The sequence below is a fragment of the Macaca thibetana genome, chromosome 1 (assembly GCF_024542745.1).
Source record: "Macaca thibetana thibetana isolate TM-01 chromosome 1, ASM2454274v1, whole genome shotgun sequence".
NCBI classification, from domain to species: Eukaryota; Metazoa; Chordata; class Mammalia; order Primates; family Cercopithecidae; genus Macaca; species Macaca thibetana.
The window spans coordinates 125,172,386-125,186,873 of record NC_065578.1 but is presented as its reverse complement, the minus strand read 5'-3'; the positions used below and the strand labels follow the sequence as shown (position 1 = coordinate 125,186,873).

General features: G+C 41.4%; 2 protein-coding genes across 15 annotated transcripts in view; both read right to left on the bottom strand.

Annotated features, from left to right (window-relative positions):
* S100A1 (S100 calcium binding protein A1) overlaps positions 1 to 14,488 on the bottom strand; it is a 1,186,348-nt gene that overhangs the window by 921,659 nt on the left and 250,201 nt on the right. Inside the window, exon 1 of one of the 14 annotated variants that reach the window (XM_050753831.1) lies at positions 2,257 to 2,260. The exons of the other annotated variants lie outside the window; for them this stretch is intronic. The gene's annotated coding sequence lies outside the window, so the exon portion shown is untranslated. Of the gene's footprint in view, positions 1 to 2,256; positions 2,261 to 14,488 lie in introns of those variants that run through there. 14 annotated transcript variants of the gene reach the window in all.
* LOC126935137 (late cornified envelope protein 4A-like) lies at positions 9,723 to 10,092 on the bottom strand. The gene has a single exon (XM_050756345.1). It carries the CDS (start codon positions 10,061 to 10,063, stop codon positions 9,782 to 9,784), a length of 282 nt encoding a protein of 93 aa, XP_050612302.1. The 5' UTR covers positions 10,064 to 10,092; the 3' UTR covers positions 9,723 to 9,781.

Below are 14,488 nucleotides of genomic sequence, written 5' to 3'. Positions count from 1 at the left end.
TACTTCAGTGTCTGCATTGTGAATTACCCTTTGGAAACTGCTGCTCCCAGATGATTGCCCCCTGCCACCAATTCTCTCCAGGGTGACTTCCCCTCTTCCTCCTGCCCAGACAAGGAATACCCAGGAAAGGCAAATTTGTGTCAATGGACCCTGAGCCAACATGAGCCTCAAGCTGTGCCCGGTAAGGAGCAAAGAACAAGGCTAAAGTTGAGCAGGTTTCCACCACATGCTCCCCGAACCAGCTGGACTATCAGTTGGCCTCATTAGCCCATGGACCCAAGAGAGGACTGCACAACCATACTCAGCTAAGGGGATGGGGAGCCAGTTCTCTAAAGTCCCTTCTTACACAGGAATACCAGCTCGTCTTGCCCCCCTTCCTTTCCTCTCACACCCCAGGCTCCAAGTTTCCCACCAGCATTGCCTTCAGCCTCCTTCAGCAGATTTCCTCAGTGTCTAGTCCTCACTCACCCTTCATCCCATAGCTCTCATTCCACCCCAGCTTCACCAAGGCTCTGTTTCTCACCATGTCTTTATCCAGTATAGAGACTTACCCTCTTTGCTGATAGGAATAAGACTGGAAGAAGCCAGTGATCTGAAAAACTGGCAGGTGGGGAGACCTTTTATAGGGCAGCAATGAGGCAATTTAATGGCATCTAAATGAAGCACCAGAGATCACAAGGAGGAGGGCTGGCATTGCATTGGCAAGATTCCTCCCCAGTATGCCTGACTCCTCAGTCAGAGGCAGAGCATGTCTGTGCTTGACGCTGGGTTTTCCCAAACACTAGATAAATGATTCCTGTTCCCTTCTTCAGGAAACAAGTCAGTCTCCTTTTCCTAGAAGTTATGAGTGATGCCTATGTGATCTGTCTCTAATGAAGCTGTTTCTAGGTCACTTGAGTCTTCAGGACTTATCCAAGGTATAGTTAGATTCTCAATTTTTCATACACTGTGCCAAAAGCTAAGTGTAGCTTAGATAATCTAACTAAAATTGAGAATCTAATCTAAAGCTAAGTGTAGCTTTTGGCACAGTGTATGAAAAATTGAAAATTGAACTATAGATTCACTTCACTTCACTCAGCCTAACTGAGTGTTCTGTGGGCTTCCAAGGTAACTTCTGCTGGTCTAGGTTGCTGAGCAGTTTGGCCCAGTGGTCTCTGGCCCAATATGACAGCAACACCTCCAAGAAATGGTTTGTTTCGTGTAATATCAGGTTATTCTAGGTTCATTTGGAAACTGGGTGGGTGCTTGATGATCCTAGGCTCCAGGCTGGGGTCTAGACTGCCTCCCTTCAGCCTTCTCATGCCCCTTAGGCTCCCCCATTCTTACCTTTCAGGACCTCACTACCAGGCTTCAATTCCGAAGAACGCTGAGCAGGGAAAATTCCAGCCAGATGAACACTGTGTGATAACAACAACAACAACAACAACAACAACAATAGAATCTAAAGTTTATTTGAATACTTTATATATAACAAACAATTCATGAGGAAGTACATTTACAGAGAGACACAACTGAGGCCCTGAAAGATTAAGGGAGTTACCCATCATCACAAGCCGGTAAGTAAGGAAGCCAGACCTCAGATGCAGGCAGTCTGCTTTCATAGATCATGATCTTTATCACTACAATATGTTGCCTTTTATTTCTGAACATGGCATTGTCCTTGAATCCCTGCCTCTTTTCTTTTCCACAATGCAGAAGATGTAGAAAGAGAGATGGGAATATTATGTACTGAGCACTTGCTATGTGGTGGATACTGTCCTAGGCTCTTTGCCTATGTTATTTCATTTGATTTTGAAATAACTCTATGAGACAGGCTTCATTAGCCCCAATTTTACATAAGAGAAAACTGAGACCCAGAGGTCTATTTCACCAAGGTCATCCCATCAGTAGGTAATGGAGGGACATTGGAACCCAAATCTACCCAACTCCAGAGCCCATGCTGCCCCCACTGAGCTGTATCGGGTCACCCACTGAAGAAGGTTGTCTTGAGCCTAAGCCTAGCACTGGTCCAAATAAATGTCAATTCCTTAGATAAGCCAGTGCAGGCTCTACCGTGGCCTCTATGGCCTCTCAGGTAAATGGTTCTATTGTATTTGTACATAATAGATCCCCACATTTCCCAGGACCCATAGGCTTTAATGCCTCTACATTTCCTAAACAAAGAGTTTGCAAAGACCCACTAATTCACAGACCCTCCCCCACGCCAAGTCAGGTCTTGCAAAGTCTTCCCCTGAATACTTTAAAAAATCTCCCCAACCCCGCCTACCAGCCACCCCAACCTCTGGTACCCAGCACTCTGCTCTCTATTTCTACGAGATCAACATTTCTAGATTCCACATATAAATTAGATCATGCAGTATGTCTATCTATGCCTGGTTTATTTTGCTTAGCATATTGTCTTCCCGGTTCATTCACCTTCTCACAAATGACAGGATTTCCTTCTTTTTATAGGACTGAATAATATTCTTTGTGTATATATAGCATTTTTAAGCATCCATTTATCCTTTGATTTACACTTAGGTTGATTCCTTTTATTGCCTATTGTGAATAGTGCTGCAATAAACATGGGAATGCAGATATCTCTTCAACATTACTGACTTCAATTTCTTTGGATATATGCCTACTAGTGTGATTGAAGGATTATATGCCAGTTCTATTTTTAATTTTTGAGGACCCTCCGTACTGTTTCCTACATGGCTGTACTAAATTGCATTCCCACCAATGGTGTACTAGATTTTATTTCCTCCACATCCTTGCCAACATGTTATCTTTTATCTTTCTAATTTCACTTACCCTAATGACCTCCAGTTCCATCCATGTTGCTGGAAATGACAGGATTTTATTCCTTTTTATGGTTGGATAGTATTCCATTGTGTGTTCATACTCCATTTTCTTTATTCATTTGTTCACTGATGAACACTTGGGTTGATTCTGTGTGTTTGCTATTTATTGTAAATAGCACTGCAATAAACATAGGAATACAATTATCCCTGTGATATACTAATTTTCTTTCATTTGGACAAATACATAGTAGTGAGATTGCTGGATAATGTGATAGTTCTATTTGCAGTTTCTTGAGACACCTCCATACTGTTTCTCATAATAGCTGCACTAACTTACATTCTCGCCAATGGTGTATGAGTTCTCTTTCCTCTACATCTTTGTCGTCATTTTCGTTTGTTTGTTTTTTGATAATAGCCATTATTACAAGAGTGAGGTATTATTTCATTGTGGTTTTGATTTGCATTTCCCTGGTGATTAGTGATATTGAGCATTTTTTCTAGACATGTTGACCATTTGTATGTCTTCTTTCAAGAAATGTATATTCAGATCCTCTGCCCATTTTTTAATTGGCCATTTTTTGTGTTCTTTCTATTGGGTTGTTTGAGTTCCTTATACATTTTGGATATTAACTCCTTATCAGATGTATAGTTTGCAAATGTTTTCTCATTTTGTAGGTTGTCTATTTACTCTGTTGTTTATTTCCTTTTCTGTACAGAAGCATTTTAACTTGATTTAATCTTATTTGTCTATTTCTGCTTTTGCTGTCTATGTTTTTGAGGTCATATTCAAAAGGTCATTGCCCAGACCAATATCATGGAGTTTTCCCCTGTTTTTTTCCTAGCAGTTTCATAGTTTTGAATATTAAATTTACATTTTTAATTCATTTTTTGGTTGATTTTAGTATGCAGTGTGAGATAAGCATCTTATTTCATTCTTCTTCATGAGGATACCCAGTTTTTTCAGAATCACTTATTCAAGAGACTTTCCTTTCCCTATTGTGTGTTCTTGGCACCTTCGTCAAAGATCAGTTGATAGCAAATATATGGATTAATTTCTGGGTTCTCTATTCTGTTCCATTGGTCTATGTGTCTGTTTTTATGCCAGTACCATGCTGTTTGGGTTACTATAGCTTTGTAGTATATTTTAAAGTCAGGTATGTGTGATGCCTCTCTGATCCTGAACATTTTGGAAGAAGCAAGATGGGAGACTCTGCTTCAGGCTTGGTGTCTTGGCTTGGTGTCCTCAGGCATGGTGTCCTGCTTATTCCTGTCATTCCTGCCTCTGATGGGCTTGTCTTACTGCACAGCTTCCACCATGAAGACCACCAGTCAGTCCCTCTCCCCAAAGGGAGGGGTAAATGAGAAGGGATGTGGTTCCAGGCCATTCCACTTCTGCTCTCCTAAGTGTCCCGCCTCAGTGCATCCCCAGACCTGATGTTTTATGGAGTAAAAGGAAAAGGAACATTCTCTTTTTGGGGTTAGACACCGCATGGGATAGCTCATCAAATTTGGTTCTCACAATAGTGTCCCAAACAAAAAATAACTTGCCCAAGCTCACACAGTTAGAAGTGATAGAGCCAGAATTTGAACCCAGGTAAAAGAGACTTCAAAATTTGTTTTTCTACCAAAACATGCTGCTTCTCGTGTTACAATCCATGATGCCTCAGGAACCATACCTTTCAGTCACCCAACATACAAGCAGTCATTAGGAAGTCTTCTGCATTATATGTAGGATGGGATATCCCCACTTTACAGAAAAGAAAATGCCCTAGAAGACCAGTCATTTTAAGGTGTGCCAACAAAACTGGAGACAGACATTTCAAGGCACAAATAGAAAGACCTGGACCCTTATCCTGATTGTGCCACCGCCCCACCCTGTGATTCCACAGTGCCCTGGTGTCTCTAGGCCTTTCCTCTTCCAATCTAAAGCAAAGAGGCTAGATGAGACCCCTTCTGGCTATGATATTCTGTGGTTGTAGGAGCCTGTTCTACAAGGGAAATGTATACTTCCACAACCTAGCCTTCCATGGAGTTATTCCCACGAGACTATGATTTTCAAGAGTTGTCAACTGTGGACACATTCACCATATATCATCATAGGACCTGGGAAACATTGACTAAACAAATGAATGAGTGAATGAATGAATGGGGATGCTTTACATTGACAGCACAGCCCAGACTGACCTCCTTCCTCCACGTGGTCAGTGCCATCCTGTCATTAGCCAATCTGTGCATCTCATGCCATCTGTGAGCTCTGATTGGCTCACTTCCTGCTGTATGGAGTCAAGCTCTCACTAATGGGTTTGACATTTGCAAGCAGTACTAGCATACCTGGTGAGAGACACCTTATCTATGTGCCACCAAAACAGGTGGGTGGGTTGTGCCCCACCCACTGTATAGGCTGGGAAGGCAAGGCATGGAGAAGTCAGATAACTGGTGCAAGTGCCAGGATGACTCACAGGGTTATCCCAAAAATCTGCTCCCAGAACCTCCCTTACATTTATCTCTTTGGATACAAGCTGATAGAATCAGAGACTTGTGGATTCATGGAAAACTGGTCCAGAATAGTAGGCAGAGAGAATAATCTCCAAGGCAGAAAGTACTAAAATAGGTCATGGGGTCTGGCCCCTGCCAGAATGCAATTGAATACCTATGTCATACAGCCTAATGGGCTGCTATTCTTAGAAAGATCGGCTAATCTTTGCAAGTTCTCTGAAAGTTAGGTACAGTGGCTCGTGCAATTCTAGTGACTCCAGAGGCTGAGGCAAGAGGATTGCTTCAGCGCATGAGTTCAAGGCTGCAGTGAGCTATGACGATGCCACTGCACTGGAGATCCTGTCTCCAGAAATTAAAATAAAATAAAATAATACAGGTCCTCTGTAGTGCCCCCGGTTAGCTTCTTTTGGGATTTACCATCAGGATAGTCAGGAACTGTATACTAGATTATCTCTCAGATCCCTTACAGCACCAATATCCATGAATCTTGGCATTCACTATATATTTGAAGCTGGGCCCCTTAGTGTGTGAACCAGACTCAGATTTTAACCCAGATCAGGGGATTAGACAGGGAGGTGCCCAAAAAGACATGTTGCTCTCTGACATCATGTTCTGGGTCTCCTCTCATCCTAGGAACTTTTCCTGATCAAAGAATGGGGACAATCTAAAGGTCAAATCTGGGTCCCTCCCCTTCTGGGGACAAGAAGGAGGAAGAAATGAGAAGCCATACATTGAAGAAAGGGAGTGCACAGGAATATTGGTACTTGGTGAGAAATCTCTCTACTGTGTCTGAGACCAGTGATCTCCACTCTTAGATTTTATGTCTATGTGTGTCTGCTTTAGGCTTAGCTCCAAGGCTTGCACCGGAGATCCCTTGCGATATTGCTGTGATAATTGGGGGTTCTTCCTAGACTATCAGGAGATTCTGTTGTAGAACCACAGAATGAAGGACAGAGGGCAGCCCCTATATTGTAACTGAGAAGGGAAGAAACTTGCTTGAGGTCACACAGCCAGGCAGGAGCCGACTCTAGACAGAAATTTCTCAATCTCATCTAGGACAAGTTCCGTAACCACACGTGGACACTGAGCTGGCTTTCTAGGGAGCTCCCTCACCTGCCTTCCTCCTTACCTCCATTCCCACTCACCACTTCCACCCAGACTACCACAAGAATAGCCAAGGAACATCTTGTAAAGGACATCCTCTATGGAGCAGAGAGGGTTTTCACATATGGAGGGGAAAAGTCATACAGGACTCCCACTGTGTGCAAATGTATGAGTCATCCAAACATGAGAATGCAAGCCCCACCTAGCTCAGAGTCACATGAGCTGTTTGCACTGGGGACACGGCAAGACAGCACCAAACTCCTCTTGAGCACAGAGGTCAGTGAATATCAATGTCCAGATACTTCTCTTTCTCCTGGAATGGCCCACACTAGTGGGCCTTGAATGTCCACCAGCCTTTCCCTAACCCATTTATTCCTTTATAACATATACCAGGTAACTAGTCCCTCAGATTTACCTACAGTGTAGAACTGTTTCATTGCATTTGATCTTACAACCACCTCCTGGATTTTCAGTGGAAGTTGTCTCTTCATCTTTTCATTTCAAGATGTAAGGGATACAGAAAACTTTTACAGGTAGAACCCACTGGATTATGTCCCCTTGTGGACCCTTCTCAACTATTTTATCCATCCTCTCTGTGCAAATGGCCTATTCTGACCTTTATTTCAAACTCTTCAAGACCTTTACCCAAAAAGCCAGCTGAACTTTTCATATCTCCTTTCAGACAGTCCCAGTCCTAGTCATAGCTCTGCCAATTCCAAGATGTGTGACCTTAGATAATTAGCTATACATTCTGAAGCTGTTTTCTCATCTATAAAATGAAGACATTAATAGTAAGAGCATGTCATTCCTCTGCTCAAAAATGTTCGAATGAATTCTCATTCTGCTCATGGTAAAAACTAAAGTCCTTAAAAAGGCTTTCAAAAGGGATGCATGGACTGGACCCTATACCCTGTACTTCACTGATCTCGTGTCCCATCCTCTCCCCTCACTCTGACCCCACACCAGTCCGCTTGCAGTTTGTCTGATGCTCAGGCACAGCCCCACTGCAGGCCCTTTGCAGTTGCTTCTCCTCTACCCACACTGTTCCCCCAGATGCCCACATGGCTGACTTTGTCACTCAAATCTTTCCTCAAATGTGGCTCCTGTGAACCCTTCACTGGTGACCCAATTTAGCATTATAATCCATACCTACTTGCCCTCCCTGTCCCTCTTCCAACCTTATTTCTCTCCTTAGAGTTTATCCTCATTTAATACATTATATATTTTACATATGCATGTATTTTTCATTTTGTCCCATCAGAATGTGAACCCTATTGGGTGAGAACTTTCATTGCTTTTGTTCACTGCTCTGTCCACAGTGCCTTACTATACCTAATACTTGGTGCACTCAAAACATATTTGTCGGTTGCGTGAATAATACATATTTTTTAATTCATTTTGTTTGTCACCTGCCTTCTTTTCTTAGAATAAGTTCACTGAGGAAGAAATTTTTGGCTGTTTTGTTCACAAGTATATTCTCAAATCTTAAAACTGCACTTGATAGATAGTAGGCACTTAATAAATACCGTTAGAATAAACAGACCAAGCAAATGTTAATATGAGATAAAGCAGGTGCCTAACATGAGTAAATGCTAACTGAATATTGGTTAGTTTTGCTGGTGTTGCTATTTCTTATCCCCCATCAACCATTTGTAGTCATTACAGTTGCATTTGGTTCTGAACAGCGACCAGAGCAGGGGAACAGGGTGAGGAGCAGGGCTCTTTCTTCACTTCAGATGGCCTATGTCCCAGAAAGCCTGTGACCTGCCACACCAGCCCCTGACCTCCAAAACCACTGGTCTCCACCCTTTCCCCCATCCCAATAAGTCATTCTGGGGACTAGTGAACCAGAATTTCAAAGAGTGATCTTGGAGCTGTCACACCTGACTGCTGTCTGTGAGAATACGGCAAGAATTACAGTTTTGTTTCCGGTGCTCTCCTGAGCCAGCACAGCCATTTGGCAAGTCCTACGTCCTGCCCCAAATTCTTCCAGATCTCTGGTAATCCCTGAGTACCACTTTTACTTATTCGGCCCCTCCAAGACTTTTCTAACAAATTCCCTGCATTAGATCTTTCTGTGTTTAAACTAGTTCGACTGTGGCTCGAATGGTCTTTGTTTTCATGACCAGACAATGACATCTTGAAGCATATACATTATATATAATAAATAGTTTATAGTATAATCTTCTTCGGGGATAAGGCGAGAGGCACTTAACAACCAAAGAGAAATAAATATGTAATTTCAATTGGTGGTAAGTGCAAGAACAACAGCAGGAAAAACAACAAACCAAGTTTATTTCAACAGCGGTCTGCAAAGGCCCAAGAGTGCACACTGATGCCCACCTCAGTCTGCACTTTCTCCCAGTGAAATCATTTGAACTTCCTGCATGACCACAAGGCTAAGACAGGTCTGCAACTTGTGACCTATCATTACCAATGTGTCTGCCTCAGAGAAAGTCCTAAGTCAGCAGAGCTCTGTAACAAGGGGCTCCTTACCTTTAGGACAGAGTGGAGAGAACAAGGGAAATAGTACTTCATTGAATTCCAATTCTGACTTTTGGATACTGTAAATAGGCTTCTCGAAAAAGGAAACCTGGGACCCAATAGAACTTTATTTAACCAGACTCTTGTATGTGCACAACACAATTAGAACAGCTACAAAAATTAGTACACTTTTCTACATGGTTCCCAAATGGATGTGATGCTATTCTGCTTTCTTAATGTTAATCTTTTAAACACACACACACACACATACACACACACAGAGAGAGAGAGAGAGAGACAGAGAGAAAGGGAATATTGCTTTAGAAAATGTATGGAGCAGTAAGTTCATTTTTTTAACTTAAGTAAATTAGATTTTTTCTGTCCAAACAACTTTAGTGACTTGGCTATTTTACCACTATTTTTTTTTTAATTTAAGTTAGGCTTATCTTGGAATTCTAATCAATCCTTACTTACTGTTCTCACAAATACTGCAGAATTTTAGATTTTTGTGAAGTATGTGTACACAAATAAGTAATTCATTAAAGTTTAATTGGTTGATTTTTCTCTGTTCCAGTAAAAGCAATACATCTATCTATCTAGGGAAAAGGATTGGGTAAAAGTAAAGAAAAGTGGAATAAAAACCACCATCAAACTGGGACTTGAAAATTACTTGAAAGTAAATTTATTGTTGCAAAGCACGTCAGATAATTTTTCAATAATCTGAGAAATACAGATATTGACATAAAGCTAAAATAATGCAAATCCAAGGCCTGAAGTTGATGAGAAGCAAACCTGCATGTTTATTCAATTGATGGGGCTGCAAAAAGGAAAGGCAAGAGAGTGGAGGAAGTAAAACACCAGGCTGCAATGGGTCCTTCGCCCACTAATTCCTTCAGTGCTGCTCCTGGTCCAGGTCAGCAGCAGCCCTCTCTGGAGCAGCAGCCAGAACCCCCAGACTGCTGGCTGCTGCCACTGCCACAGCAATCGGAGCTCTGGGGTCTGTGGCAGTGGGGCCTGCGGCGTCTGTGGTGGCTCAGGCAGCAGCCACCTCCCCCAGAGCTGCAGCAGCCCCCAGAGCTGGAGCCACAGCAAGAAGGGATTGGAGGTGGGCATAGGGATGCACACTTTTGGGGGCATTTGAGGGGACACTTGGGGATAGGAGACTTGGGAGGGGGCTGGCACTGCTGGCAGGACATCTTGGTGGGATTTCAATAAACCTGAATGACAAAATAGAAACATATACAGAAACTTAATATCAAGAGCCATTACATTTTTTCTATTTTAAAATCCTCTCCCAAGGTGATGAAGAGGAATATCTAAAATAAGGACATGTATAGAAACCTCTCTGAGACGGAGTATATCTTCATTACTTTTGTATCCCTAGAGCTTTCAATAATTCTTAGTATTTGTTAGGCGGTTTACAGGTGACTTCTGAACTAATAAAGCCAGCAAAATTTGAATGCCATCTCAAAGACATGTTAAATACATTGCAATTCTACCCACATGAATCTATCTAGAAATGGAATTTAGAAATTGGTAGAAAATCTGTTTAATAAATAATAATAAATTTGAGATCTGCACAGTTACAGAAAAGCTTCCTTCAGAGCAATGGGCTTAGCGCCAGCAGGCCAACCATTGTTAGGGCTGCAGCAATCCTAGGTCATTCATCATCTCCCTGTCTGATCACAGGGATAATCCTTCCCAGGTTGGTTCCTGCTTTGTTCAGAGTCAACTACTACTTCTGGCCTTCTTGCCTTGTCCACCATTTCTTCCTCCTACTCCTCCTCCACGCTTCACTCTTCCCCTTCCAGAATTACTCTCCATCTCCATCTTCATCCCGCTAGCGCCGCCCTGTGGATTCCTATAGAAACACTCATCCTGGGCCGAGACGCAGCCGCAGATGCGTCCCTTAGGAAGCAGAGCAGATGAGGAGCCAGCAGCAGGAACAAACTTTATATGGATCCTGAGACTGGGCCTCGGATGAGCCATTCTAAGGGCAGGAGCAGGATGTGGTTGTTGCACATGTGCAGGGTCATGCCTGACATTCTCCTGCCTCCTGGTTTCACCTCCTCCTGAGCTGGATGATGAGCTTCCCAGGTAGCCTATTCAGCACTAGTGGGAGAGAGGGTGACTTTATGAGACTTTTTGTAAATCAGACCCTTTTCCCAGGCTAAAGTCTCAAGGTGTGGCAAGCAGAGGGGTTTAAGGCTATGGGTACTTACCTTTCAAGCCTCCCTCCTGAACACGCTTTACTCAGTCCCTCAGGAAGAACTTTGGCACCAAAGGCTCCAAGACTGCCCGAGATTTAGCCCCTAACATATTCCGGCCAAATTTCAGCCAGAGGCTGTGGACCTTTCCCAGGTCAGTCAATCCTGAGAGGCTGGTCTGGTACCTTAGGCCTCCTTACTCTTTCAGAGAGTATCCCCCATGCTTTTAGACCAGGCCAAGTCCCCAATCCTAACTGTGGAGAGAGATGCCCCTTGGTCACTCACTCTTCTCTTTAGAATTTCTCTTCTAAGAACACTTCAGCCTGGAATTTAAAGGCTATCATATTTGTCTACTTCTCTTTGGGTTACCAAGGAACGTGTCACTATCAAGGGGCCTTTTGAGTAGGAGTTTCTGAGTTTTTCTGTGGTGTGTTGTGTATGTGATTCTGCCACATTTAAGTAGCTCATGAGCACAGGTCAGAGACTTGAGACTTCTACCAATTCAGGAACTTTTTGTGAAAGTATCTGTCAAACACACACACACACACACACACACACACACAGAGAGAGAGAAAGACATGTTGCATTTATTGCAACTATATTTTTAAAAAAAGGACTGATTTTTTTTCCTCAACAAACATACAAGAAGATCATTACGAGGAAGGTAGTTTTCCTATCACAGAAAAAAATTCTTCCCTTTTACCCATCAAAACACTCTAAACCAACAAGAAAAAGAAATTTGGTGTGCGTTGCTCTAATTCTCAAAAGGTTTATATAGGATGCAACTCTTCATGCAACCCATTAAGATTGGTTTATTTCTCCTTACGTATATCATATATGATATATGTAGATACACATATAATCACGATGTACTTCTGGAAATACGTACTATGTAAAATAAATGCCTAACAATGACAAAGTTAGCTGATATGAATGAACATGAAGACATTGATAATGATGACAAGGAAGATGAGTAAATCTCCAGCCTATATTTCCCCTCTGTAAAGACAGAAATTACTTACTTTTATAGTAACTTCTGCTATTACTAACTCAGAAAATGAGCATTAGACAGCAGGAATGGAATTGTTGTGGAGGGCAGCTTTTCCAGCAAGTATTTTTGTAAGAATGTCCTCCCATTTTCCATCTCTCTCTCCCAGTCCAGTGCCCCATGTTGATGGTGTTTATGGCAAGCGAATCATCGCTACAGAGGGCTGTTGTAACAAGCAGTGACCTACCACATTTGAGCTCTTAATCTGGGACCAGCACTGCCTCAATTATGTGAGAAATACAGATGAATTAACCTTGTTCCTGTCCTCAGGACCTCACAGTAGAACTGGAGAAAGAAACAGAAACACCTAAGAAGTTAGATGGTGATGCTGAACCTCAACACAGAAGAAACACGGTGTGATTAAAGGAAAATTTCAGGGTTGACACCAGTGGTCTTAGTCGGCAGTCATAAAACAAAAAGATGCCAGGACTCAACTGTAGACTAATTAATTCAGAATTTCTGGGAATAGGGCCCCAGCACTGGTGTTTTTTAAAAGGTCCCAGTTGAATGTGTTGTGCAAACAGAGATGAAAACTATTGGTGTAGCCCTACTCTGTCCAATACAGTAGCCAATAATCACATGAGACAATAAAGCCCTTGAAATACAACTTGTCTGAATTGAGATGTGCCGTAGCATAATGCTGAGTTTGAAGACATAAAATTGCTTCAAATGTAAAATATCTCACTAATATTTTAGACTGATTACATGCTGAAATGCAAAATTATGGATATACTAGCCTAAATAAAATATAGTATTAAAATTAATTTTACCTAAATGACCTATAAATCAAAGATGAAGTCATAAGAAAAACTAGAAAATAGTTTTATTTGAATAAAAATGAAAACACAGACCATCAAAGCTTGTGGGATGCAGCTAAAGCAGTGCTTCCATCGCACTTAGAACAAAATCCATATCCTTACTGTGGTGTACAAGGCCCCGTCCAATCCTACTTCCATACTTGGACATTATTGCCTAACTCACTTTATCTCAACCACTAGGCTCTGGCAGCTCTGCTCCACTTGCTAATCTTCTAATGTACCAAGCATACTTGTTACTCACAGCCTTTACACTTGTTCTTCCAGCTACCTGGAAGAATTCTCTTCATCTAAGTGGTAAATTGGTCCACTCTCTCATTTCACTGAGCCCTCTGCTTAAATGCCACCTCTCAACCCACCTTGACTATAATAGAAAACAAAACATAAACACCATTATTCTCCATCTCTACTCTGTTTGTTTACTTCATACCTGTCAACACGTTACAATTTATCTATTTGTAGTCTTTCTTTGAAATAGAATGAAGGCTCCATGAAAGCTGAGATTTAATCAGTTTTGGTCATTGCTCCACTCTCTTAATATGTTAATATAAAGAAATGTATTTTCTAATGATAAACTAATCTTACATTCCTAGATTAATCAGTAATTGGACAAAATATATTCTTTTTTTCATACTGCTGATCTAATTACTTAGCATTTAGTTTGTAACTTTCATATATTTGTTTATAATTAATGTTAGTTTATCACTGTTTTGAGAAATTTGAGTTTAGGTGTGGTATAAATGTTGTATCTTCCAATCATTTATATGACTTGCAAGATTTTGTAAAGATAATTGATATGGTTTGGATATTTGTCCCCTCCCAATCTCATGTTGAAATGTGACTCCAAATATTGGAAGTTGGGACTGGTGGAAGGTGATGAGTTATGGGGTCAGATCCCTCATGAATGGTGTTCTGCACAAGGTAATGAGTGGTAATGAGATCCGGTTCATGGGATATCTATTTTTTTAAAGAGTATGACAACCCCCATGCACTTTTCTCCCCTTTCTCATCATGTGATATGCCAGCTTCCTCTTTGCCTTCCACCGTGAGTGGGAGCTTTCTGAAGCTTCACCAGGAGCAGATGCCAGCACCATGCTTCTTGTGCAGCCTGCAAAACCATGAGCCAAATAAACCTTTTTTCTCTATAAATTACCCAGCCTCAGGTATTCCTTTATATCAATGTGGAACAAGCTAACACAATAATAATTATTTGTTCCTTGAGTTGGTATTAAAACTCTCTTTTTAATTCCTCTTAGTTTGATAATTACTGAGGCATAGTTTTTTAATTCTCTGTTTTAATACAAAATGGAAATCAATAAAGAAAGAAAACAAAAAAATCTCTAAACATATGGAAATTAAACAGTATACTCCTAGTCTAGGAGTTAAAGAGGAAATCTCAAAGAAAATTCTTAAAAATACTTAGAAATGAACAAAAATGAATATACAATATATAAATATGGGATTATTTATGGGCTGAATGTGTCCCTCACAAAAAAAAAGACTCATATATCCCCAATGTGATATTATTAAGAGAGGGACCTTTGGGATGTG